Below are 27499 nucleotides of genomic sequence, written 5' to 3' on the forward strand. Positions count from 1 at the left end.
GCACTTATGTAAGTCTACTGTTTCTCCCACCGATAAAAGCACAGCTTGCTGCTAAACTAAACCATCACTTACACCAAAATTATAGTTGTTCGTTTTTTTTAATGTTAAACATTAAGTGAACTGGACAAAATGTTTTAGATCCTAAGCTGAACTGTTAACATTAGCTAACCGTTTAGCTGCTAAGAATGATATTATATATCATATATCATATACATATATTAGATGCTAAACAGAAATGCTAGCTAACCTGCGGACGATACCCAGATCTACCTGCCTCGTGTCTGGATTGAGTGTGACCTTGAAAGTTTTGAGTCCCATATTATCGAAGCAGTTCAAACTTGTTTTTACCATCTGAGGAACATTTTCAAGATCCGGGCCATTTTATCTTTTAAATTTAACATTCTTTTATTTCTTCACGTCTGGATTACTGCAACAGCCTTTCACCTGTCTGAGCACTAAAGCAATTTCGCGAATCCAGACAGTCCAAAACTCAGCCGCCAGGCTTTTAACCAGAACCAGGAAATGGGATCACATCACTCCAGTTTTAGCAGATCCGCTGGCTCCCAGTATGTCTTAGAATCGATTTTAAGGTCTTATTCATGACTTTTAAAGCTCTTCATGGCTGTCCCCCAGGACTACATCGCTGACCTTTTAGCACCATACAGGCCAGCACGTACCTTGAGATCCTCCAGCAGAGTTCTACTGTCTGTTCCAGGGGCCCGGCTGAAAACAAAAGGTGACAGGGCGTTTGCAGTCAGGGCTCCACGGCTGTGGAATGATCTGCCTGAGGAAATCAGGTCAGCTGACTCTGTGAACTCTTTTAAATCGCTACTTAAAACATACTTTTATCGGAGAGCCTTTCTAATGTTGATTTGAAAAGTGCTATACAAATAAAGATTATTATTATTATTGTCAGTCTTTGAGTCCGGTTAACCTCAGCTGTCAACTAAACTGAACCAAATCTGCTAAAGTGAACTGTTAGCTTACCTCAATCTGCCATATTAGCCAAGTAGAATCAAATCTTTAGCTAGCTGCTAAATGATGGGACCATTAGCTGACTTAAATCTGTTAGTTTACCCAGATCAAATATTGTGTCTTTTGCCACTAATAAACTGGGCAGTTAACTGTTTTAAATACTTATAACCAACATGCTCTTTTACATGAAACAAAGGCTCCTAACCAATGAGCTCTTCCAAGCAAATTTATTTTAGCTATTAAATTGGACAATTACCTACCTGAAATAAGGTGGTAGGTAATGTATTATTTTCAGCCTGGGTGCAATTTCTCAGACTCTTTTTTTTTTTTTGTTTGTTTGTTTATATTGATGCCTCTTCAATATGTTTTATTCTGAATCAGAATATGTGTCAAAATTCATGTGGTGCTAGTCATAGCATGGGTCCTAACTTACACTGACTTGTTCTTGAAATTGCATTGTCATGTCGTCCTGGCACACTGTCCCTTTCTTCCTAACAGAAATCCTGTTTGGATCATTTGGTTCAAGGTTTGCCCAGGTGTATTATGAGCTTCTTTATTACAATTTGAACAATGAGGTCTGAAATGCTTTCCCATCGGTCAGCTGACCTACTGGAACCTGCTAAATGCCAGTCAGGGGTCAGAATGCCAGTTTTGCTGATCTGGCACTTCCTGGTACAGTATCAGTGCGGTCGGTCTGTTCAAGTGTCCTCAAAAAGGAAATCAGCCGAACTTCATGAAAAGCAGCACCAACAGACAGGAAATAGAGGAAGTTGAACGAGTTGAAAGGACCACTGAACCACTAAGTCATCAAAACCTCTTTGAGAGGCGAGAGTAATTTACTGCTGACCGGTGCTAAAACATTAAAAATACTGAGGTCTTAAAAAATGTTTTACTTGCCTGAATGCACCACAGTTCAATCATACAAGTCTTATACATCACCTGAGACCAGTGGTGGGCCATCAGGGCCAGCAAAGCCTTCTCTGCTGGCCTAAACTTTATTAAAATGAGTGACTTACATTTTATATTTTCCCATTAAATCTTACTAAATGATTCCCAATAGTCTATTCTTTTCATATTCTGGCTGGTCTATCTCTCAGTTGCGGTGCTTCTGGCAGTGTAACTTTGCATTAGAGTTTTTATCCAACCTCATTTCCAGCAATTTCAGCCGTCATGTGTTGCCGGAGTCAAAGAAATCTGCCTGAGCCTTGACTATTAAAACTGCAGGCACCTGAAGCTTGAAATACATTGTCATGACGCTGTTCCTTTAACCAACCACATTTCAAGTTCATATTCCTAGACCTTCTCTGTCATCATGGTAGCGTCAACGTTTTCGCGTCCTCTGATTGGAGGATCAGAGAGCCGCTCCGTTTAAGCCAAGCTAGCCGTTCATACTCATCTGTTGCGAGCTGCACAAGCAAATCGTCCCTGTTAACGTTTTGATAGCTAGTTTTTGAACCCACGATGGCAGAAGGAGGAGAGGCTATTGATTTGGTTGCAGATCTTCTTAGAAAGCCATTTTTACGGTAGACTTTGAAGGTAAAGCTGGATATTGTGAGGAAAGGCCACCTAATCCCAGAGCTAGCTAGTCTGACCCAGCTGGGGAAAGACTGTGTCCGCCACTTTCAGGCCTACGTGGAAAATGCACGGCCCTTCATTGTCTGAGACAATGTTCTAGGTACTGAGACAATATTAACAGCATTATAGCCTGGTATAGAGGCCACACATTCACATACACTCAGCTGACAGATGCAACAGCAGCCTGTCCCCAGGGTAGCCAACTACACACTTTCAGTCCCATGTAGTCATGCTGCCCAAACAAATCTCAGACCAAATAAGTCTCAAAGCTGCACCTTTGTGAGAAACCGTAGGTTGAACTGTGTATCTCTGCACCCAGGACAACGTCTGAACATCAGGCATTTACCACAGATCAGCACCAATTTTGTCCTAGAAAACAATAAAATACATTAATTCACTTTCCTCCACAGTAGAATGAACTTAATTCAGGACTTACATCTCAAGGTCTTTCTACTGCTGCAAAATATACAATAAATCTTCACCGTCATTGCTAAATGATCTGTATCTGATCTGTGCCTTAAGTCCTAGTGAACAGCATTCAAATTACAAATCTGGTCCCATAGGGTTGCAGTCCCTTAATGCTGCTCATTATATTAGACAATACCTACCACTTCAACAGTGGTTGTATTGTTTACCTGCCAGTTTTTAGTGTCATAATAAACATTTATCTAATACTTACATTACCCAATTATGGTATGTGCAGATATTGACAAGTACAAGATAGCTGGTATGTAAAGTGTTTCTTTTGTTTCAACAATCAAAATGGCTCTAAATCAAGTCTGGGAATCAGAGCCAAACCAATTCCTGCTTTGTGGCCCTATAAGTCAAATATTTCCGTCCACATTGAGTGAAATCCTTCAGTAAATAAAATTATTCTTCCTTCTAAAAATTAGAAACTGTTCAGGGGAATTCCAGTGTGGCTAATTTTTTGACTGCAGTGTTGATCTCTGAGTACTTAAATGAGAGTTCAGATTTCTTGCAACATTTATCTCTGGAACCTGAAGCAACAGCACAGACCTTTGTGTTCAGATTAGCACCAGTTTTGGTATGAATACTCCCTGACATGAAGTATTTACAAATATGAAGGCATATCACAGATGTAAACACAGTACAGAGGTTTGTTATGAGACAGGAATTCTAACTTTTGTTGAGTTTATTAAAAGGTAAAGAGCAGAAAAATGCAATTGGACACATTCTCATTAGGTGAACTATGCATCAGTTATCGTGTCCAGACAAATATCATGAAGTCTGCTTTTCTTTATCCCTTAATCAGCTGAAAAGGGAGCAGGCTGTGGCTAAGCCCTGCTGATTTTTGAAGAACCATACCACAAAATAGGAATCATTATGACACTGGACAGTTTCATTTGTTATTTCATTTATTAGTTCAGTGGCATTTCCCTTTAGGAAGAAAACAACACGTAACAAACAACATAAACAGTGTTTAAGGGTGACAAGCATCCAACACTGGCCTTTACACTTCAATAATAGTAATAATAATAATAATAATAATAATGTACAAAAACATAATAAAATCAAATCAAAGAAAATATAAAATTAAAACTCAATGAAAATCCTAATGTGACGTTTCAAAGTTCATTTTGGAAATATTATCAGGACCCTCATGTTTAGTACAAAATCAGGATGAAAAACATCCATTTGTCCCAAAGTAACTATTATATTAATATAATATTAATAGAAAGCTTCACTATACAGTTCGGTAATACTGCTTCCTCCGTCACAATGTGCAAGAAATAAAAGGTTCAGGGAGCAGATTGTGTTAACCAGCTCTGTCTGTTTGTTTGTGTGCTACTAGACCAGACTGAACACATGCTGAAGTGGAAACACTTTTGGTTTTTAAGCAACTTTACATAAATAACAACAAGTGAATCAAATAAGTTTGGAGTGAATTAGAGATGTCTTTTTTTCCGCTTTTGACAGAGCTAGGCTAGCAGCTTCTCTCGGCTTCCAATATTACCTTCCTTTGGAGGAGACTCCTATGGACTGTGTGCAGTGCCCCCTGCTGTGCAACATCACCTTGTCTGTCAATGACGTCTCCCAACACAACAGCAAACAGGCTGTTGCATGTGTTTTGATTAACAGGAAGATGAAGTTATTCCATATGAGGTCCCAGGATGCTTCCAGAGTCTTTAATTCAATGGTAGTAAAGTGTCCATTGAGTCGGTCAACCTTCGTTTTTCTTTTTTGCTTCCAAACTGAAAAGGTCAAGGCCCCAATCTGCTTCAAATAAAGTGCTTGTCGCATTTTCCACTACAAAATGACTGCTGCTTTTTTTGTAAACAAAGAATTTAACTATCACTCAGACTTTTCTGGGAAACTCCGATGCCTATCTCTGAGGACAAACTGAAAGTCTACCGTGTTATTCTGTACTTGTTAATTATTGAAAAGCACTGAGTTGTAGCTAGGTAGAGGCTTCAACAGCAAGCTTTCCACACAACCTTTCAGAGTGAACATAGAGAACAGGTAGACACATTTGTCTCATGAACCAGTTCATCTGAGCCTCTCTATTGATCTCTCCTACTTTCAGACTGACCAAGTTGTACCAGCTTCTGCGTTTGAAACATATTGAGGCCTATAAAACAGTGTGGGAAAAATTAAAGGATTATTTTATTTTATCCGTCCGTCTGTCCGTCGTCAACCAATCAGCCAGTGAGCTCCACAGGAAGCTCCCGGCTGCAAAGCGCCTCCCACTGCCGAGCAAGGAGCGAGATCAGCCTCTCTCTGCTGTCAGCTCCAGGCACAAAGACGCACCACTGCACCTCGCCCTCTGCACCTCTGCTGGCCCCGCCACCTCTGGGCAGAGCTTCCTCCCCGCCGGCGGCAAAGTGGTCCATGGTGAGGTGGCAGAGCAGGTCGGGGCCGGGCAGGTCGTCAAACACTAGAGTCAGAGCCTGAGGGTACGTCTGGTAGCCCAGCAGGACACGGTCCAGATCCCGAATCCTCCGAGCCTCACGCAGCTGGTACCGCTCCCTGTAGGAGGAAGATGACGATGAGGAAGATTACTACCATACAGTTAATAGTCTAAGACATCAAACATCAAGTTATGCTACTTTTCATTGAGAAAATGGCTCATTGATTACATATTTTACATCTAGTATCTCATTAGCTAGATTTTTATTTGTTTTTAAAAATCCAGGTATTATTTTATGTGAGTGATTCAAATTAAAAACCAACCAGGCCATTATTCGTAATCAGACTAGAGAATAAATGGTCTAACTAAAAAAACATTATTAGAAATAATTTTGAAATATTTTCTCCAAGTGGATGATGGAGAAGAAGAGAGTTTAAAAATGTCCAAGGTTCAAAGCTGGTTTTGATTCATGGAAATGCCTTCCTTGGTTACACCGTGGTGAATCAGAGAAAAATAAACAAACAGCACTCCGAAGTTTTAGTTGATCTAAACAACAAACTAATGATGCAGCAGTTCTGCTCTGCCTCTGAGTTCTGTAAAAACTACATTTAGAATTTCAAATGTTTAAAAATGGTGGGAAATGAAATAAAACGCTAAATGAAATCCTGTTCCTGTCTGCATCTGATTTGATCAAGGCTGGTGTTGCCCTCATTAATGGTCGTTTCCCCAGGTGGAAGAAGAGCTGAGGGGTTCATTATGTCATTTCATGGGCCACAGCCTGAAAACAATCACAAAAATGGATTCTGGCTCAAATGTTTGCAGCTGTGCCAGTTACAGTGCTCCTGACAACTGGAAATGAAACAATGAGTCAGGGTTCAATCAGGGTTTCTGCAGGTTTGAACAAGTGAAACTTAAGACTTTTTAAGACCATTATGGGTTAAATTTAAGACCTACATGAAGTACAGAAAATAAGGAAAATCTGAGAGAAAATCAGACCCAGAATTATTGTCAAAATGACAAAATTTATTGTCATTGTACTATCAACTCAGGACATCCCTGGGGTGGGCTCCACTAATGAGGAACAGAAACATAATAGGCCGTGGGCCAGAGGGCTTCATACTGCAACATCCTATAACTATACTATAAAATATACTACATTAATAAACTATGTCATATAATTAACACAGTCTGTTCATTGATCTTGGACCTCTTTTGCTTCGATTCCTTGCATTCAGTGAACATGGATTTCAGCTGTTTGTGTTTTTCTTCACGTTCTGTGACTAAACTGTCTGCACGTCCCTGCTAGTCTGAGTCGCCTCTTCTTCCTCTTTTTCTTCTACAGACAAACAAACAGCTTTTTTTTTGTACTTGTAACTAACACATGATGAAGAGACATGATTTTACCGCTGTTATATTTGTGGACATTCCTTCCAACTGGAAAGACATTAGCGTAAATAATTCTGCTCTTCAGTGAATCCCCTGGACAAATATAGTTTTCAAAAGGTTATGATGCAAAGACAACTTCATGTGCGCTCACCTGGAGGGAGGTTCTTTGGCAAAGTCGGGCAGTGGATAACTGACGTAGTCCTCGTCCAATAGGAACACATCGGTGCTGGTGAGGATCAGAGTCCTGGGCTGCAGAACAGGAGATGGGGGAGAGCCAGACGCAGAAGAGGAAGAACCTGAGAGTGCAGAGCCTTGGTTGGGCAGACTGCTGGGGATCTGGACCTGCAGGAAAGAAACAAAAAGCAAGAAAAACCTCATAACAAAGGGAATTTTTAAACCAAATAAATGATTTTGTTGGCCATTGGAAGCTGTGGTAGCAGGTTGTGACCATTAAAATCAGGAATTAAGTTGAAATGTTGCACTTGTTAGCAAGCATGAGTCTCTTTTAGCTCCGTTTCTGGTGTCCATCTATGTTTACACTGATCAGCCACAACATTAAAACCTATGGCAGTGATTAGACGAAGTAACTAACATTGACCATCTTGTGACAATACAATGTTCTGCTGGGAAACCTTTGGACCTGGCATTGGTGTGGATGTTACTTAGAGATGTACCACCCACCTAGACCAGACCAGGCACCCCCACCCCATAGCAATGACACTCCTTGATGGCAGCAGCTGTTCTCACTCTCTGATGAGTCACACCTGATTTGGAGGCACAAGGGAGACCTACACGATATTAGGAAGGTGGTCATAATGATATGCCTGATCGGTGTATGGCTTGGCTTCATTGTTCTGTAATTGCGCTGCTACAGCTTGTTAGACACGCCGCAAGAAACAAGAAATTTGTTCTTATTCTCAAGGTGAAGAAGAACAAGAACAAAGCTTGTTCTGGCCAGGTAATTTATACTCCACGAGAAACTCAAGCGCCAAACTCTGGAGAAGTCCTCATAGGCCCCTCCCACTGCAGCTAACGTCACATACGCTAAGAATTGTGGTAGATGCGGGACGTATATGACGAGAGGCACTTTTCTTATGATTTTCGGATGCAGGCCAGTCGTTTAGACGACCGTGTCCGTTGGATCACACTGTTCATTCAGCATGCACCCACATCAGCCTTCAGACACTAGTCGCTGATGTGTCAGCGGTGTTAAGATTCCCTGTGTACTTTAAACAATGGCGGTTGACTATTAGCAGCTCATGTTGGAGATGAAGTTAATACATGTTGAACAATGGCTACTTTTACTGAAATCACTACAGAAAAAAATAAAAAGAAATTTGAGTAGATGGTGTGTAGGAGGTAGGAGGAGGAAGAATTTTCATTGCTTGTTTGGCCATTGAGATTTGTAGATAAGGCAATGCACGTCGGACCAATCACAGCTGCTGTAGTGATGTGTGGTTAGATTTCTGGGGAGGTGAATGCCAGGCTACAGCTTAGGGTATGGAGCCACGAAAGCATAAATCTGGCTAGTTGCAAAATACTCCACTAAATTCACCAGCTGTCAAGTGCCGTACTATTGGGCCAAAAACAAAATCTGCCCTCATTGATGGTATCTGAAAACTGCCACAATAAGCAGAGATGATGTTTTATTGCTGGGTGAAGTGTTTTAGAAATAGTTTCAAGCTCCCTACAATAAGAAAACACAGAGAAAGAAGTTCTCACCTGGAACACCAGCAGGTATAGAAGTACATTAAAGGAGTGCGAGGATGAGGAAGCTACGCTGGTTGGAGTCTTCCTCTCTGCCACGATGAAGGTCAGGTCTCCCATCTCCTCCTCACTGGGATAAATAAACTTCACCTTGCTGCTGTGGACCAGCTCATAGTTCTGCATTTTACCTGCAAGGAGACACAAGTTCAAATCTTTTTAGATTAGGCATGTGACAAAATGGTTTTACTTTTGCGGGAAATTGTTTGGCTTTTAATTTGTCTGGATTTTCTGAAGTTCATATTTGTGCCAAAGAAAACAGACTTAACTGCAAAAACAGAACCAAGATCTAAATTATCTATCAAGTGGTCAAGACACAAAAGTGTCACTCTGTCAGGAAAAAAAAGTTCCTGACAGGGATGAAAGTGCATCTGTTAAGTCATGAAATGTGGTATTTATGTATCACTTTAACAAAATGAGAAAAGGCTTCAAGGGTGACGCGAAACTCAAGTGTGTCGTTGGGACACAGACATTTAATTTCATGCCTGGTTACCTGTGCTTGTGTTTGTGAACTGGGAGTAAAAATCCTGGTCTGAAGGCTCAGGGGGAGGAAGCTGCTGCTGCAGACTGAGAGCTGACATCAGCTCCTGCAGGAACACGCCTGTCCCATAACTGTCCCTGCTGAGACAGCACACAATGTGATCTGCGGACTGACCTGCAGAGAAGGAGAATCATTAATTAGCAGCAGTTCACTGTTAAAATTAAAAACATATAATCTCTAATAAATTCACCCACCTACGACTCTGAAGTACTGGTCAAACAGTCCCACGTTGACAGCCAGCAACTCAGAAAGTCTGATGGATAAACAGCAGCACAGACAAGTATCTGGATCCCCAAAGTCTGATATGTCCAACACTGACAGGCAAAGACGGAAACAAAGTTGATTTTACAAAACTGAAACAGTACAGCCACATGTAGGCCCCTCTAAGATCTTAAGATAAGTTAAGATAAAATAATCCTTTATTTATCCCACAGTGGGGAAATTTGCAGTGTTGCAGCAGCAGACAGTTTAAGGACAGCGCACACAGGAGATAAAAAGGTAAACATTTAATAAGTGCAAAAACTAGACAAAGGAGTAAGTATAAATATTGCACGTAAAAATAAATATATGTAAACATAAATTATACACTATTGCACACATATTAAAGATTCCATGGTTTCTGTAGAGACTATCCAGTGTGTGGTCTACTGGGAGCAGGCTTGGTTGTACAGCCTACAACTACATTACAATTATTCTCCTCTTCAATCTTCAGGAGGAGCTGTAACAGTAAATACACGTACCAAAAGGCTAGCAATGTAGTGACAGTAGCAGAGCAGTAACTGTACATGTTATTCTCAAAATATTTCCCTCTAAAACTAGAAAACTTGCAGTGAAGTGCAAAAGTTGAGATATACTTAACAATATCTTTATCAGCAGCAGCAGTAAAATAAGAGAGACTTCCAGGAGTAATTGGGATCAAACTGATCGTGTCTGTTCCTCCTACCAGAGTGATGACCCAGTGTGGTGGCGGAGTCTTCCAACAGGAAGTAGATTGTGTCAGTGGAAAGCAGCAGACAACAGGTGAGTTCAGCCTCGGGAGATTTGTAGAGAACCACAGAGAGCCACAGGACTTGTCTCACCTCCTCCGCTTCAGACTGATTTAAGCAGCAAAAAAAAAAGAAAAAAGAAAAAGACAACATTGGACTGGATGTGGTGTTGGTGTTATTTATTTGGATGTGGTGTTGGTGTTTGTGCATGTCTATCTTACCTGTGCTATATATCTATGGAAGTAGGTCAGCAGCTGTTGTCCTTCAAGCCCAGCCAGGAGCCTCAGTCCTGGGGTGAGACCCGGGATGAGGTGGGGTGATGGTTGGTTCTCCTCCACCTGAAGACGGGAGGAGTCCCAGCTGAAAAGCAAATATATACATAATAATTCAACAGCAGTAGATAACAAGTAGATAGTTGTCTCTCATGGTGTTTGTCATCTCTTAATGTTAGAAGTTTGATTCCTGCATTCCGCCTCCAACAGGCTGAAATGTCTTTGGGAAAGAAAAGTAAACTCATCCTTGCTCCTGGCAGCTCTTTACAGTGTGAGTGTGTGAATGGAAGGTGAACTGTCAAACATCTCTGATAAAAGCATTATTGCCCCCTCCCCTCAACTCATGAGACCTAAAGGCCCCCCACTAACAACATTCTGTTTCCTGACACCACAGGACACCCTCAGAAGGCCCATGTCCATTCTCTGATGAGTCACAACTGTTTTGGAGGCACAAGGGAGACCTACATAACATTAGTGATAATGTTATGGCTGACCTGTGTATTTAAGAAATGCTTAAATTAGTTCTTAAAGAATTGCGACCATGTACGAAGTACGAAGTACAATATACAATTTCTAAATGACCTCAAACATATCTTTGACATTTCCTATCACTTGTCACAAAAGATGAAAAGTCATACTGGTATATCTGAGAAAAAATAAAATCAGTAGATAACAGTAATGAAAACTCGAGCCATATCATAACTGGCGTCTATCAGCATTCATGCTGCATCAGGGTTTTGTTTTAGATAAATACTTTTACACTTTTTTTTTTTTACAGATAAACGAAAATCTATCTGGAAGGCATTAGTACAAAATGTTATAAGTTCAGCGTGAACCTGGGACAGGCTGTACAGAGTTAATCAAATTACACCAAGGTGTAAATGATGCAGAATCTGAAGAATAAAGCTTCTGCTGTTGTGTGGAGATAGCCTTATTTAAACTGGACTAAACATAAATCCTTAGAAGCTCACCTGCTGGAGGTATGAGACTTCTTGGTACTGGTACAACAGAACTGGTCTCTGGATTTGTAGCAGCCTGAAATAACAACAAGGAGTCAAACAGCAGCCAAGTAATACGATACAATATGTCTGTGAAGATTTTTAGTCATCCAGGTCATAGTGAATCTAAAACAAACCAAAAGCAAAGGCAGCTGGACTTTATTCTTGGAGATGTTCCACCATCATCCAGGTAGCCTTTTCAGTTCTAAATGACTGGTGGGGAGTTTAACGAAACTCGATGTAGGTGTGAATAGGGGTCACATGTTTTGCTGGAAACAGCCACTAATTAGGGATCTCCTGATCAAGTTTTTTTGCAACACGATCCGATACTGATCTTTTAATATTCAGCATCGGCCAATCCGAGTCCCGATCCGATCTTAAATGTCCTAAATTCCCTGCCCTGGAGATTCCTAAAGTCTTTTCTTGTCTTACTCATAATCTCCTACATGTGACTGGATTCAGTCCAATAAATAGCACTGTCAAAGTCAATGTAGTATAGAGAGGGTAGCTGTACCGTGGCTTCAGAAAACCTGTGTTCTCTACTCCAGAAATGGGCTGGTCATCCAATGCCGTGAACTCCCTAAACCTCTCTGGAATATTTGTCTCCTTGAGTCTCCAGGAGGCTTTCCTCTTCTTTTAGACGTAATGTTCAGTGTTTGTTTGTCCATGATACTGTTAAGTGATTTACTAGAGCTATTTACATCACTAGTGATGTACAGCTTCAAAGCTTCAAATTTCTGTCTGACTGCCTGCATTTCCATGAGGAAAGTTCTTCCACACAGCTAAAAAAAAAAACCCGGATGGGCCACGATATTGATCGGGACATCCCTACCAGTAATTGTAAAAAGAAGACACCACTGATGTTAATCAGTAATAATAAACTTATTAATTCCAGGTGAGTATATCAGGTCATTAACAGACACTAGTCATGTGAGTTTCAGGTTGACGACACCCACAGATGTTTCCATTTAAACCTAAACTTTTCACCAGTTGTGAAGAATCCAGTTGTCTTTGTTTTAGGATACAAAACAACAACAGAATGAGCTGAAATAAGGTTCAACTTTCTGCACCTTGTGTGAGTTGTCCCTGGTGTGGACAGAGCCTGGGCAGTGCCACCACCTTTAACCCCTCCAGAGAGGCTCTCCCCTGGCTCAGCTCCCCCAGGAAAGAGTTCCTGTCCTTGGCCAGAGGAAAGAGCAGCAACAGCCTCTGATCGCCCAGCAGCAGCTCCACGGAATGAGTCCTCCTGGACACAACATGACGTTTAAAACACATATAAGATCAGATATTAAAAAAGTAAAGAAGAGAAAAACTATGTATAAGAAATCAGTTTCCTTCAATAATTATAGATCACTTTACTGTGTTGGAGCATCTATTCCTATATTCAATGTCTAAGCACCTGCAGCCATGTTCTGGGTTGGGGCAGGATGTGTGACCGGTTCTGTCCCCAACCTGAAGATCTCTCTCTCTTGGGTAAAGCACCACAGAGCCAAGGGGCACACGAACTATCCTGCACCAGGAGGAGGAGGATGAGGAGGAGTGATGAAGGCCAACGTCGCTCCTCTCTCTGTCTGCCAGCTCTCTGAAGTCCATCTTCAGCACCCAGAGATGTCGGTCGGTGAGGAAGAGGAGAGAGGGAAGGCTGGGTTCCTTGGACAAGATGTCCTCAAGCAGAGGATGTGTGTTGGATGCAGAGGAGAAGGATGAGGAGGAAGGAAGGAGGTGGGCAACATAACCTCCCCTGGCATTTTGACTCTCCTCCAGCTCCCACGAGTTTATAAGTGAGCGGGGAAGAACCTGAGGAGTGCTTGGAAGCTCTTGATCAGTGCGACACTCCTGGAAGACACAAGTGAGATGGTTTTGGATTTAAATTAAAGGTTAACTAATGAACTTCACCACTGTGTTGTCAGGTTAAACAAACAGTATTTAATTTAAATACATAAAAACAAATAAAATGCAACAAATATTAATATAATCAAAACCAAAAAAAAATCTATAGAGATGGAAAATTGAGCAGAATGTAAATTGAAGGACTCTAAATGTGCTTCTCTCTGACCTGGAGCAGCACCGCTAACTTGGCTCTAGTCTGCCGGAGATGCTCAGCCTCGGAGAAGATGTACCAACGAGTTGGTCTGGCTTGGAGACCGAGGGCAAGGCAGGATTCAGGGAGCTCAGCCTGTGAGGAGAGCTGGAGCTGGGAGTATGGCAGCAGGAGGTCAACCTGCAGACTGGACAGCACCTCCTCCATGGTCCAGTCTGAGGACAGGAGAACAGATTGCTTCACTTAGAACAAGGAGCAGGCATCTGAATTACACTGTGACTTTTCTTGTTGTTGGAATAAAAAAAGACCAAATCTCACATTTATGAAAGTGATCCCTTAAAATAAAGTTTATCTGTTGGTCTGTGTTTACCTCTGTCCTGAACGGTCCTTGTGAAATCATGTGGCAGGTACAGCAGGCCCAGCAGTTGGTCTGTCAGTACCAGACATGCCACTCTCTGCTTCACCTCCTCCTCTAGTTGAACACAGTAGCACCACAGAACGTCGCTGACCTGTGTCTCCCCCTCCTCCTCCTCTTCTTCACACAGCTCCCTCTGATGGTGACCGGGGTCCTCTGCAACAGGAGCAGGGAGCGAAGTGGAGAAGGAGGAGCAGAGAGGCTCTTCCACAGAGTCATCCAGGCCCATCTCAAAGTAGCCGTCCCCGGAGCCTGGACTGAAGTAATGATCATAAAACAGTGCCCAGAATCATCTTTTTGTACTTTGAATGATTATTTTTTTTCCCTCATGATTATAATGCCACTGGATTGTTGAACAGGCTCTCCACGCACTGAAACGTTTTATTAACCCAAGATAATAATAATAATGGTAAATTTTAAGGGATCCCATGACAGATGGTTGTTGGTTGAATTACCTAAGACTGCCCACTTGGGTGCCCTCCGGAGGAGACTGAACCTCTCTGGGTTCAGGCGCGTTCTCTTCCTCCTCCTCCTCCTCCTCTACCTTCTTGTTCTTCATCGTCTGCTCCCTCAGGGTGGAGCTGAGGCGCTGGGAGAGCTGAGCCATGAAGTCTTTGTTGGAGGATGACAGGGAGAGTAGGTGAGTAGGAAGTAGAGGACACCAGGTGGCACTGCAGGAGGAGCAACAGCTTTCAACTGGTCTGGAGGAGGGAGAGGAGCAGACGCAACTGGAGGAGAGAAAGAAACAAATATTTAAAAGTTTTACTTTCTGTATTTTATTTTACCATTTTTATGTCATCTGTTGTTTTAGTGAGTAAAAAGTGAGTGAAGACTCTCTGTCATCCAGATCATAGTACGCACAAAAAACAAACAAGGCTGGGTAGATGCATAGACAGAAAAGAAGGGAGGAAAGGAAGGGAAGGAGAGATTGTTGTCTCTTTGCTTTGGGCTTAATCAGACCTTGCTTAAAATCCAATCTGGGCAATCTGATCACAAGAGACCAGCTTTAGGTACGTGTGTTCTGACCTGGAATTAATATGCGTCTCCACACAGCTCTCCAGATCAAATTTCAGTTTCTCTGTATGCAAATAAACTCCAACATCATCTGGGGTGCTGAATATTTTAACAGCGGTTATCTCTACTGCATCCCTTCCGCTGCTCCAGGCACAAGAGCAGCAGTGCTTTATGTGTGTGCATCGTGACTTTGGCACACACGTTAAAATATTATTGATTGATCTCCGCCCTGGTGTTAGTTAGACCTGCACAAAACTCAGAGTATAACTCCCACCCTGGAAGTTTCCATCCACACCATAATCTCTGGTAATAATGGTGATTATTGCGGAAATACATAATTTAACCGCACGTGACTTATACATCAATATGATCGCATGTTGTCTTTTTATCACTAAAGCTTGGTTTATACTCCTTCTTCAACCAGCCTGTGCAGAGTTGTCTATGCCAGTGAAAAGCCTTCATAACATAGGTACAGCAAGTACGTGACGCACAATTAGAAATTAAGATTAATACTGCTATTATTCAGTGAGACATTTTAAATTCCTTTCTTTGTCACAAGTATGTCACACTAAAATATCTAATCTGCCTTTAAAATAAAACTCAATATAATAACAACATAATTTTTTCCACAGTTGTTTTGATGTATTTGATACTGACCAGACTGTAGCAGTTGTAGTAGAAATAGCAGCAGCAGCAGCAGTATTAGTAGTAGTAGTAGTTGTGGTAGAGGTAACACTCGTGGGAGCTCCACAAGACACATTGACAAGAGGTTGTTGTATCTAAAGATAAACACATGAAACAACATTTAAACCAGCAGGTTATAAAATAATTCTACTTCCATCTGTACATATCACCTCTGCTGTACTTTATTAAATAGGTTACCATGTTGTTTTTGCAAGATTAACTAATGCTAACACTTAAGATGCTAATTAGAACTTAGCTTTAACACAATTTTCATTCTCAGCTGTTTAATTCTAGATCATTTGTACAATTCCTTCAATTCCTATCATCAGCCTAACAGACATCCTACTGGTTGTTAACATAACAGCATCCGCATTTCTCTCCCCAGTGCTACAGGTGTGCGTGTGTGTTTGACCTGGGCAGAATCATCGGAAAGCTGGAGCGTGTTGGTGTTAAAGCTTGCAGGGGGAGGTGGGGTGTCCACGGGAGAGAGAACGGCGGGGGGAACTGGGGTTTCCTCTCTGCTCGTCACCTCTGTAATGGGAAAGCAAACAGATCCGTTAGATCAGCTGGTGGTGGAAAGATCTGCAGACTCTTTTGTTTGGGCTTTAAATTGTGTGTTTTTGTGCAGCGCATTTTCACACTTAAAACAAATGACATTGTGTTCAATACATAACAAGCATAGATACGACTCGTGCAAAGCTGGCGGTAACAGCTTATTGAAGGTTAGTAAGCATTGCCAGTGAAACATGACCTACAGCCAAAGATGGATGAACATCTGTTACTGTGTTGTGGGAAACATTAATACCTTCAGATGTCAAGTGGAGAGTATTTTATAACTTTACAACATCTTTGAAGCATAATCTGAATATCCATAGAGTATTCTATGATACCTTCTTTAATTAATTTACTCTCAATATCAAACGTATCCGCATCTAGATATTTTTTCCTATATTACAGTTAGATTAAGTGTTTTTTTCTTTTCGCAAGTGTTTTCTTGGAAATAATGGTGTTATTAGGAGTAGGTCTTTACAGGTCTAAAGAAGTCCAGAGATAAGCCCTATTTGCACGGAACTAGGTTTACCTGGGGGCCTCTAGTTGCCTGGAATAATGTCAGAGGTCATCTGTAATTTAAATCCCATGTGAATCGGCCATGTCCGTAATCTTTAAAGTAAAAATTACACTGAAAATTACTGACCCTAGTCCAGAGAGGTCCTGTGATAAAACGAATCCAGTGCGAATAGAAATGTCTGTGACTTGAGGGTGTGTTTTCAGAGTTGCGTCTCATTTGTGCGCTTTGTCTGCCTCTTTTCACGTCACAATTATGAAGGCTGTGTTATAAATCAACGTTTGGACAGACGTTTGGGTGCAAAGTTTTTTGCTGCATAGCATGCAGACCCATTCACAGAAAAAAGCTCAGAAGAGCAAAATCGCAAAGGATGATGAGATGGATGACATGCGTGGCAGCGGATTTACACACATAACACATGAAACACAGAGACAGCGGGGTTGTATCTAAATCACATAACATCCCGAGGTAATAATGTAATGTATAAAAAAAAAGAAAAAAAAAGAAAGGAGACTGGAAGGAGAGAATGATGTCTATATAAGAAGGAGCTGGTTTATTTATTTATTGGCTGAAGAATTTACTCTATTGGACTGAACTCCACTCCTCTTTCCACACTGAATTATTTGAAGACGTTTGGATGAAGGATGAGTTCTTAAGATAAGGTTTGGTGACATGTTGGCTCGTCCACTGGCTGTTTATATATATTATTATATATATATTATATATATTATAAATCCACTGACTTCACAGTGTTATACAAGTTAATCAGGACATGTGATGAATTATAAATGTCAGCTGAGATAACGTTTATGATATAAGATAGAGTTAGAAGTTATAAACGGTGAAGCAGCGGACAGGCTACTTCAGTCTGAGAAGGTGGCAAAACATCTTTAACAGGACATTTGAAGCTGCTAAGATCTGGTTTAAAGGTTAAAACAAGACTCTACTACGAGGCGTGAAAGCAGCAGGTTCATTACTTTTTTCCACTCCAGCTTAATGATCCAGGCTTTGATACATTTTTTGTCAATTCCTCAGAGGAACATAAGGTAACAGCCTCACTTGAATAGAGCGGAAAAAAATAATGTCTGCGTTAGTCGGTGCAGTGCTAATCAGAGTTGCTTCCTTTCAGCAGGTATAAAAACCAATCAACCTCCCCTTCCTCAGCACTGCACAGCCTGATACATGCATAATTACCTTGGCTTGGGAAGGTAGTCTGCTGGGCTGGGCAGGAGGAAGAGGAGGGAGAGGAGGAGGAGGAGGGCATAACTGCAGGAGGAGCAACAGCAGAGGAACAGGAGGAGGAAGAAGAGGTAGGAGGGGAGGAGGAGAGGGGAGGAGGAGGAGGCGCAGCAGCAGACAGCTTGGTCTCCTCACTGATCTGACAAGAGGACAGAGAGGAGGAAGCCTTCAGAGGAGTCATCTATAAATCACATCTTAAATCTACAACCAGCAGCTCCATCAGCAGCAGAGACACAGACATCTGACTTATAAATAACATAAATTATTCAAGCAGTACTGTGTGGACCAGAGAAAATTACAAGTTGAATCTGTATAGTTTACACACAACCCATGAGAAAAAAAGTTTTATTTTTGTGAGCATTTACTGACAACACTTTGATATTATTTTTTTTTTTGTTGTTGTTGTTGTTTTCAGTTTTATGCGTTCTGCTCCAAAGAGGCACCTGCTGCTGATGTGCAACATTCTTGAACCAAAAGGGGTTAGCTTGTATGTGTCCACTTGTAATTCCTTATTCACAACACCACACAACACGGATTATTATTTGTTAACACGTGTATTCAGTAAAACAACATAAATATTACAGGTTTAAAGATCTGTTAGTAATCAACGATGACTGGTCTACAATCAGGTTAGAGATATGAAACCACTACAGCAGATTTTGGGGTTAATTAACCTTAAAGAAATTACAGCACAGCTAACCAAGATCATTCACAACTTTTAGACGTTGTGCCTCCTTCCTTTTTCTGATGCTAAAATACAATATTCAGTTGAGTAAAATCATCTTACAAGAAATAAAATAGTTTTGGTCAAAAAGAAACTGTAGTTGTAAACTACATATTTACAATGGATATACAAAGTTTTTATTATTTATTCAACATTGAATATTATTTAGTGCAAATGTACATAATACATAATGTACTTGACATACTGTTGGTAATGTTAACACTGTATAACCAGACAAACTGTTTTCAGCTCGTCTGATTCTCCTGCTCTACATCTCAGTGTGTACCTTCTTGTCGCTGCTGCTCATCCTATCTTTGACTTCTTTGGCTTTCTGAATGGCTTTCAACACTTCCACTGTGTCCAGCTCCTTCTCCGTTGTCACTTTACAGTCCAGACAAACCTGAACACGTAATAAGAAATGATTAATACCTTTAATTATTTCAATTAAAGGTGTCAATTATTATTTCACCCTAAACTATAATTAATAGTAATAGCAATATAAAAACATGGAGAATAAGCAGTAGTGGCAGCAGTACAGCCTAACAAAACAGAAGCATTGTTGCTAGGATTGATCATTTATCTGTGCTGTTTTGACATTAGCATTAAAAGTAACAGTGCAGAGAGAAAAGCCACTGAAGTACTGGTGGTAACAGGTTCATTATACAAAAAATGCGGTGGTTTTGATGGTGTACCTCTGCTGCACGGTCTCCAAACTGGGCCAGGACTTTGGTTCTGTAGTCTGGGATGATGCACATGGGGTTACTAGACAGGTTGAGCTTCTCCAAACATGGCAGAGAGCCGATATTCCTGATTTCCTCCAACTGGAAAAATAGACAAAGACGTTAAAACAACTAAAACAAATCTCAGCTGATTCTTCTTTACATCTGGATTTTTCATAAAAACTAGGGCCAGATGTTATTTTGCAAGGGTTCATGAGTGTGTCTTATTTATTTTTCTAAAAGTAATGATTTGGGCATTTTATCAATAAGACATTTTATGAAGTGAGAAGAGGTTTAAACGGTTTAATAAGCAGTGTTTTATTTCCTTAATATCTTTTGTAAATTATATTTTTCTTTAACGCAACATAATGATAAACTGTGCAGGATACATCAATCAGGCATAACATTATGGCCTCCCTTGTGTCTCCAAAACAGTTGTGACTCATCAGAGAATGGACATGGGCCTTCTGAGGGTGTCCCGTGGTGTCTGGCAACAGAATATTGTTAGTGGGGGCCTTTGGGTTGAGGGGAGGGGCCTCCGTAGATCAGGCTTGTTCCAGTGCATCCCACAGATACTTGATACTTGAGTTTGGGATCTAGTGGAGGTCAACAACTTGTGCTGTTTTTCCATGTTTTTTGAGTTGTTCCTAAACCGTTTTTGTGTGTGTGTGTCTGTGTCAGGCTGCATCCTGCTGGGGATGACTGCTGTCATCAGGGAGTCTCATTGCTATAGGGTTGGGGTGCCTGGTCTGGTCTAGATGGGTGGTACATGTCTAAGTAACATTCACACGAATGTCAGGTCCAGTGCCAGGCCTTTGTGGAGAGATGCCACTTTGATCATCAGGATGTATTGGTGTTGTTACCTGGGCCAGCTGGTTGTGGCTGAGGTCCAGGTTGACCAGACAGTAGAGCTTGGTGAGACCAGTCAGTTGGTCCAGCTGGTTACCAGCCAGGTTCAACGTTTTGATGTTCCCCAGACGGGTGTGAGCAGCTTCCAAGACCCGAAGGCTGTTGTAGGACAGATCCACGTGGACCAGATTGTACAGATGCTGCAACCACAAAACAAGTAGTTCACTTTTATACAGTATCTATACTGAGAAACTATGGATCTGTCTTTATTTTAACTGCTGTCAGGAGGCTTTTCCAGCAGCTGCTTCAGGAAGTTTAAGTGTTAAGGACAAAGGTAGTTGGTTTATCACTGAAGACTTTGTTCAGTTGCTCCAGAACCAGGCAGACATAAAAATATACTTTCTCAGAGAAACATTTTACCCAGTTCATCACTAATGTAAAACACTGACTGGTGATAGGAAAACCACAACCGAAAATATTGCTTTACATGTAAAAAAAAAAAAAAACGTTTAGGCCTAAAGTCACTTGATTAAAATTTAAAAACATTTAACTGCTTTTATGTCAACACACATTAAAATGGTCATAAATAATTACAATATAAACAAAATTAATTTAAACCTTCCATCTTCCTGAAGTCAACAACTAAAATGTTTCTGCAGAAAACATTTATGATGTGTCCAGGACAAATCCCACAATGTGATAGTCATTTCTATTATGTCAATATGAAAATTTCTGTTGTTCTAGTTTCTTTTCCGCAGTAATATTTTTTTTGTTTCTGATTCTTTTTTATCATTAAACTGAATATATTGAGTTTTTTTCAGGCTGCTGAACAAGGACCAGAAAATAATTATATAATTAAAATAATTGCTAGTTGACCTAGAAATGATGTAGACATTGACATGAGTCCAGACTGTCCTGGCAGAGCGGACACACACCTGAAGGTTTTCCACTGAGGATAGCTGATTGTAGCTCAGATCCAAAAACTCCACTTTAGGAATCAGTTTCTACAAAAGAGAAAAACTCAGCGTCATCACACAGAAACTGAATAATGGAGCATTTATTCACATAAGGGGGCATTTAAGTAATTTGAGTACAGACAGATGGTGATACAAAGAATATTTCAATGATGGTATTTTTAAATGATGCAAATAGTGTAAATAAAACTGGAAGTTATGGAACAAGGACACCAGACTAATGACTTGAATTGTTACAGAAGAAATGCACATTTTCCAAATATCTTCTCAAATATTTTTAAAAATATCTGTTTGATTGCATGTGCAGGGTGATGGAAAAGTATTTGGACACTTTGGATTCTTTTTACATTATACATTAATAGCATAATCCCTCTACTATCAAACTGCTCTGTACATCTCTATGCAGATGATACAATTCTGTATTGTATTGCTGACTCTGCGTACCTGGCCATGGAACAGTTGCAGCAGTCTTTTAATGTTCTGCAAAATGCTTTTAACAGTCTTAAGCTCATGCTGAATGCAAATAAAACTAAGTATATGCTTTTTACTAAATCTAGAGATGTTAGCTGCAATAACATTTCTACTTTAAAAGGGGCCAATATTGACAGAGTTTCACATTACAAATACTTGGGGATCTGGCTGGATGAAAAACTTACTTTCAAAAATCACATTGACAGTCTTGTAGGTAAACTGAGGCAGAAATTGTCATTTTTGTTTAGAAATAGAGGCCTTTTCCCAGTTTTTTGTAGGAAAAAGATTGTTGAAGCTATTTTTCTTTCTTCTCTGGACTATGGAGATGTGATTTACAGGCATGCCTCTGTCACTACTCTTAAAGCTCTTGACACTGTTTATATGAAAAAGTTGGGTGGCCTTCCTTATCTCATAGAAGGGATATGCATTTCTTTTTGTTTATTTATAAGGCCTTAACCGGAAAGCGCCCTATGTATATTTCTTCCCTTTTAGTTGGGTATTCCAACCCCTACCAAACTCGGAATAGCAGGTTATTGCTGCAAGTTCCACATGTGCGCACTGAGCTTGGTAAAACTGCTTTTAGTTATTGTGCTCCCTCATCTTGGAATACCCTGCAACTCAGCCTTAAACTTGATTCATTTGTTTCTCTTGATAATTTTAAAGTCATGCTTAAAGATCATTTTGTATTTTCATGCCCTTGTTTTTAATAACTAGTTTTCATGATATTGTATATGTGTTATATGTGTGTTTACTCGACATCATTGTAAATGAGGGCTAAGCCCTCAATGATTTTTCGAGTTTAAATAAATCAATTCAATTCAATTCTTTTGTATTACAGCCCAAAGATTTTCCTCTTCTCAAAAATCAAATTATGCATTATCTTTTAATATTATTATGTATTATCTCTCTGATAGATGACATCTTAAATGAACAGTATTTGTTCTCCTGATTTCTCTGTGGGGAAAAATAAAGCATTAACTGCCAACTGTAATTTTTAAACGCCACTAGCGACTCTGTGTATGTCTCACCACTGAGCTGTCGATGGAGCTGATGCAGTTGTGACTCATGTCCAGGGTGGTCATGTTTTTCCACGCAGGGATGACAGCAGTGACGGGACACCCAGACTCTGCCCCTTCAGGCTCCCACTGTGAGAACTCGCTTGCCTCCGGGACCAGGACTGACTGAAGGGTGTGGTAAACATCAGTGTACGAGACATGATATACCCAACAATTTACCTGTAGCACTGCACTTGATATTAACTGTACCATCATAGTTTCTGTGGAGCGGTGGACACTCATAGTTGCTAGACTCGACCTCAGAGACGGCAAACCTTGAATCTGTTGAGCGCTGCACTCGCTGATCTAAAGACAGACACAGATTTTATTTTATTTTTTTCAGAAATCAATGTTTGATGAGGAAGCTACATAAGGAATTAAAATGGTTTGTATTTAATATGAGTGGCACAGGAATCCTAATCCTAAACGCATACTGATATTTAAAGGACTGACAGTTACCTCTATTTGCAGCAGAGATTTGAAAACAGACAGGTCAAAGGGAAGACAGCTCTCCTGGATGTTACTGGTTCCTACTGGACCTTTGGAACCAGAAATCTGCCCGAGAGAGACTCAGTCAGTGAGAACATTTAACACCTCTGCTCCCAAATGAGAACAAAACAGTGTGACTGTACAAAATGTAACCTTGAGATATCGCAGCCTGCAGGTGAAGTCGAGGATGTGTCCCAGGTCTGTTTTGGCATCTCCGTTGCAGCAGGTTGGCTTGGCTAGTCGGAGCTGCTGGGAGACCGAGTAGAGCTGTAGAGGACGGAGAGAAAACACCCCGCCAGCTTGAAGCAACTGCTCACCTGCAGCAAACAAACACAAGATTCATCAGTCAGTTCTATGGAAAATGTATAAGCCAGATGGTGACAACCTCTGCAAACTACAGTAGTGAAGTATTCGGATGCCTGAACATTAACCCTTTACAACCGAATGTGTAGCCGGTGGCTTGTTTGTGCAAGCGCAGTTTGGATTACCTTAGTTACATCACAGTTTGCCCTATCGGAAAAGTTCAGACGAGACAGTTTCTGAAAGCTGAGACTCTGCACTTTACAGTAAGTATGGTGACATTAATTTCACTTGCCCCTCTCCTGGAAGGTTATTACACTCTTATAACGTGCAGTAAATTGTAAATAACTGCCAGATATTGAAAGTTAAATCACAGAACATTTTCTGACCGTTACATAGTCAAAATAAGCAAAAACGTCCAGGCAGACATTTTAAGGCCGAGGTGTTAAAAGGGTTAACTGCAGATAGCCAGGGAAAGAGGAAAGTTTTTTTTAGAGTGAACACTAATCAGCTGCAAGAGATCATAAATTATTTAAATTGGTATTTACATATTCTTTAAGCAAAAATAAAAGGAGACTTATATGAAGAAATGAATTAAACTGAGCACAGTTTGTCAGTTTATGTTGTGCTATCTCAGTTTTGGATAAAATCCTTGGTCCATTAGGTCTGCCACGTGCACATCCTAATAATGCCAAAAAAATATGCAAACAGATAGTAAATTTGGGTGTCAGAGCTTTCTGGTTCAGTGTGCGACTTCTGCTAATACACAGTGGAGACAAAAACCCTCCACTGAAGGAGTTTCATTAATTGTTAACAGGTCTTGAAACACTAGATAAGAAGAAACCTTTGTGGAACAACTCCTTGGCCAGTGCTGCTGTGATGCCATTGATCTCCTTAAAGAGAAAGAGAAAGAGACAGAGAAAAGTTATAGGAAACTTTAGGTTCAGGAACAAGACCACACCTGTTGTTAAACAGGAATGAACTGAATACTACAGTGTTTCTGTTATTTAGCCTAGCCCACTGACTGAAATGGGGTTGTCAAAATAATAGAAACAGGTGTTGCTACAACACAAATGATTCAATAGTACTATGCAGCCTCCAAAATGTAAACACAGTTGTATAACAGCTCTCTGAATTCCTTTAAACAAATACTTAATAAAAGAACCTTCATGAAACTAAGACTTGGAGCAGGGCAGTTACATTAGAATACATTAGTGTTTACTAGTGTATCTAATGAACTAGCAAGTGAGTATGTATAGTGTTAAAAGGACTAATTCAGTGAAATAATTAACAACAAAAAGACCAAAATTTACTGTGCTTATTGGGACTTAACCCAGTCACATGTTGATCATCACATCTCACATGAGAAGGTTTTTCTGTCGGTGCAGGAGTCTGAGGACTGGGACAACAGTAGCCTGCTGTTGCTCTTGACATCACGTGACAACTGTCTAACGTGAAAAAGCCTGAAGCTACTGCTACTTAAAAATGTATAATACATGTACTTTTAACCCTGATCCATGCAAGAAAAAATGAGCCACAGTACATATTTAATAAACAACCTCAGAAATCAGAGGCCTTAACAGAGAACGAGAGACCGCTCACTTGACAATCGTGGACATTTCCACGATTTGCTGACTCCTCTTAACTAATTAGTGTCCTGATGTTTGAACATACTGACCTCCACAATATCTGGATTTTGTTGCACACTCAATTGTACCTACCTGAGTTTTGTATACAGTATATTCCTGTTTCATACAATTATAATTACATAGAGATATAAACAAACCTAGTACACATCTAGTACATCGGGATCTCCTCTGACACAGTATCTATCACACATTTGAGCAATGTTGTATCAACAGCTTCTTTGGTTTTGAAATTAAACCAAATGTGAGCGAGGTCACACAATGATGCTTTGGAAATGACCTGACCTTGTCATCCAACATCATTGTGTGACCTCACTATTGCTTTTGTGGCTGCATGGAAACAAATCACTGGATCTACCTTCCAGCAGTATGAAGGCAGGTACTCACATAAAGGTGGAAGTGCAGGAAGGAGGCGAGCGGAGTGGGTGTGGACTGCGGAAATTGTTGCAGCAGTGTCTGTAGGTAGAGCTCCAGCTCCTTCTGCCGCCGCTCCACAAGACTTTTCGAGTTCTTTCCCAACATCTTCTTAGGAGGAAGCAACCGCCGGTCAACCTTGTTCTCTGCAGTCAGCTGGAGAGAAACACCAGGATGGTACAAGAATTTCAATAACATGCTAAATACATTTACATCCGTTTCTATTCTATACTACTGAAAACAGATAATCTTTGAGACGTATGAAGATATCTCAGTGAGACCTGGGAAATTAGGATGGACATCTTTACTTCACAACTTATAGATGATTTATTGATTAACCCAACCAACAACAACAAGCATGTGAACTACTGCTAGTGGCAAACAGCTGATAACTGATCTGCTCTAGTCTGTTACCTTCTCATGGAGATCGTGGAAGTCGCTGTAGCGGTGCTTCACAGTCCATCTGTGTTGCCCGTCTGTCACATCGATGATGTAGACCTGAAACAGAAATATGATTGATATAAGTGCTGGGTTGGTGAGCTTTATGGACGCTCTCTTTATTAAATGGAAAAATAAAAATCAACAAGGATACTCACAGGAAACCAGCTTTGAAAAGAGACAGGTGTTCTGTGTGTGACCTTTACGGCAACTAACTAACCTAAAGTTTTAATTTTCTGACTCCTAGAGTCCTTAGAAAAAATTATGAATAATTAAGGGAATGAGCTTTACAGTAAATTATTAACCAAAGCTCTTAATCACAGCTAGATTTTTCCTTATACTGCAGTATACAGTGTCTTTAACTTACAGGAAACTAGATCAACTGTTGGAATCTGTTACTTCTGGTTATCAAATGCAATTTTTATCCGTCACGCCAGTTGCTGTCCGACCCAATATGGGGCTTAACAGCACATAACCTTCAGTCATTAAATAGCACCCCTCACACGTAAAGAAAAGGCTTTAGTTGACTGTCAGGTCTGCAAACTTTCGATATGACACTTGAAACTGTAACAGCCCAGTTAGCGGTTAGCAGTAAGCGGTTAGCTGGTGTGCTCCAGTGCATGGTTCTTTTAGCAGGAGGATAAAAACACAACGGCTAGAGTGATGTTAAAATAAAGTAAAATGTACAAAGTATTAAATATGCGTACTGTTGAGTAAATTACTTAAACATTAAGCTGCTGTCACATTTGACAGCTATGAAGCCAGGCTAGCTACAAGCTAAGCTAACTGCCGTTAAGCTAGAGAAAACCGGACGTCACTTACTGTGTAGTTTTCCACCAGCTCCGATCCGACGACGGACACTTTTCTCTCTAAAACCTCCTCTGGAAACGGAGAGGACTCCATCTTTAAATACGGACTAAAAATACAATCTGTTATGAAGTAATAAAAAGTCCTAATTAAAACAGCTTTAGGTGATGTCTACCGTTCCTATCACGTCAGCTGCATCCAGGCGCCATGTTTGTTGTGGTCCCTAACGGAGCAGCTGACTGATTGAAAAAAATCTTTCACAAAACTTTATTAAAAATGCACAGACATTTGTTTTTGTTTTACTTTTTGGGTGTTTAATAAAGGCGGAGCTATTGTATGAGCACTCAGATAATCCAATTCGATAATTAAAATTCAGAAGTTGTCCTCAATAAAACTGAGAGAAAGAATAAAACGACATTTTGGTTAGATTGTAGAGATCTCGTATTTCAAATATGTTTCGCGAGAATTACCGCGAGACTATTCTGACAATTCTATTCACAGCAGCCCAGTAACAGTGGAAAACAAAGGAATAATATGAGCAAATCGATGATGTTACTGAACAATTTAGTTCCACTGTATTTCGATTTTCTACTATATAAACATCGGCTCCACTGTAATTAAGTATTATTATGGGTAAAACTAGAACAAAGGGAGGGTTGACACAGCAGCATAATCCGAAAAAAAGCATCCATGGAATCTGTAATAATAATAATAATAATAATAATAATAATATAACAAGAATTTATTGCATAGCAATTCCTTTATTTCCAGTAGTATACATTTCTTTT

General features: G+C 40.4%; 1 protein-coding gene across 1 annotated transcript; it reads right to left on the reverse strand.

Annotated features, from left to right (window-relative positions):
• Positions 1–3908: 3908 nt before the first annotated feature.
• Positions 3909–27407, reverse strand: nisch (nischarin). The gene is made up of 28 exons (XM_084543766.1): positions 26727–27407; positions 25881–25964; positions 25440–25622; positions 24251–24299; positions 23260–23423; positions 23077–23172; positions 22828–22923; positions 22591–22743; positions 21053–21121; positions 20132–20317; positions 19242–19370; positions 18836–18949; positions 17781–17964; positions 15933–16051; positions 15494–15615; positions 14278–14550; positions 13778–14079; positions 13423–13622; positions 12766–13202; positions 12437–12612; positions 11340–11403; positions 10318–10456; positions 10054–10204; positions 9305–9424; positions 9063–9224; positions 8528–8700; positions 6957–7147; positions 3909–5538 (listed from the first exon to the last, which is right to left on the reverse strand). The coding sequence occupies exons 1-28, from the start codon at positions 26805–26807 to the stop codon at positions 5211–5213; spliced, it is 4545 nt and encodes a 1514-aa protein (XP_084399892.1). The 5' UTR covers positions 26808–27407; the 3' UTR covers positions 3909–5210.
• Between the last annotated feature and the right edge of the window lie 92 nt (positions 27408–27499).

This window comes from Chelon labrosus (genome assembly GCF_963514085.1).
Source record: "Chelon labrosus genome assembly, chromosome: 4".
Taxonomy (NCBI): Eukaryota; Metazoa; Chordata; class Actinopteri; order Mugiliformes; family Mugilidae; genus Chelon; species Chelon labrosus.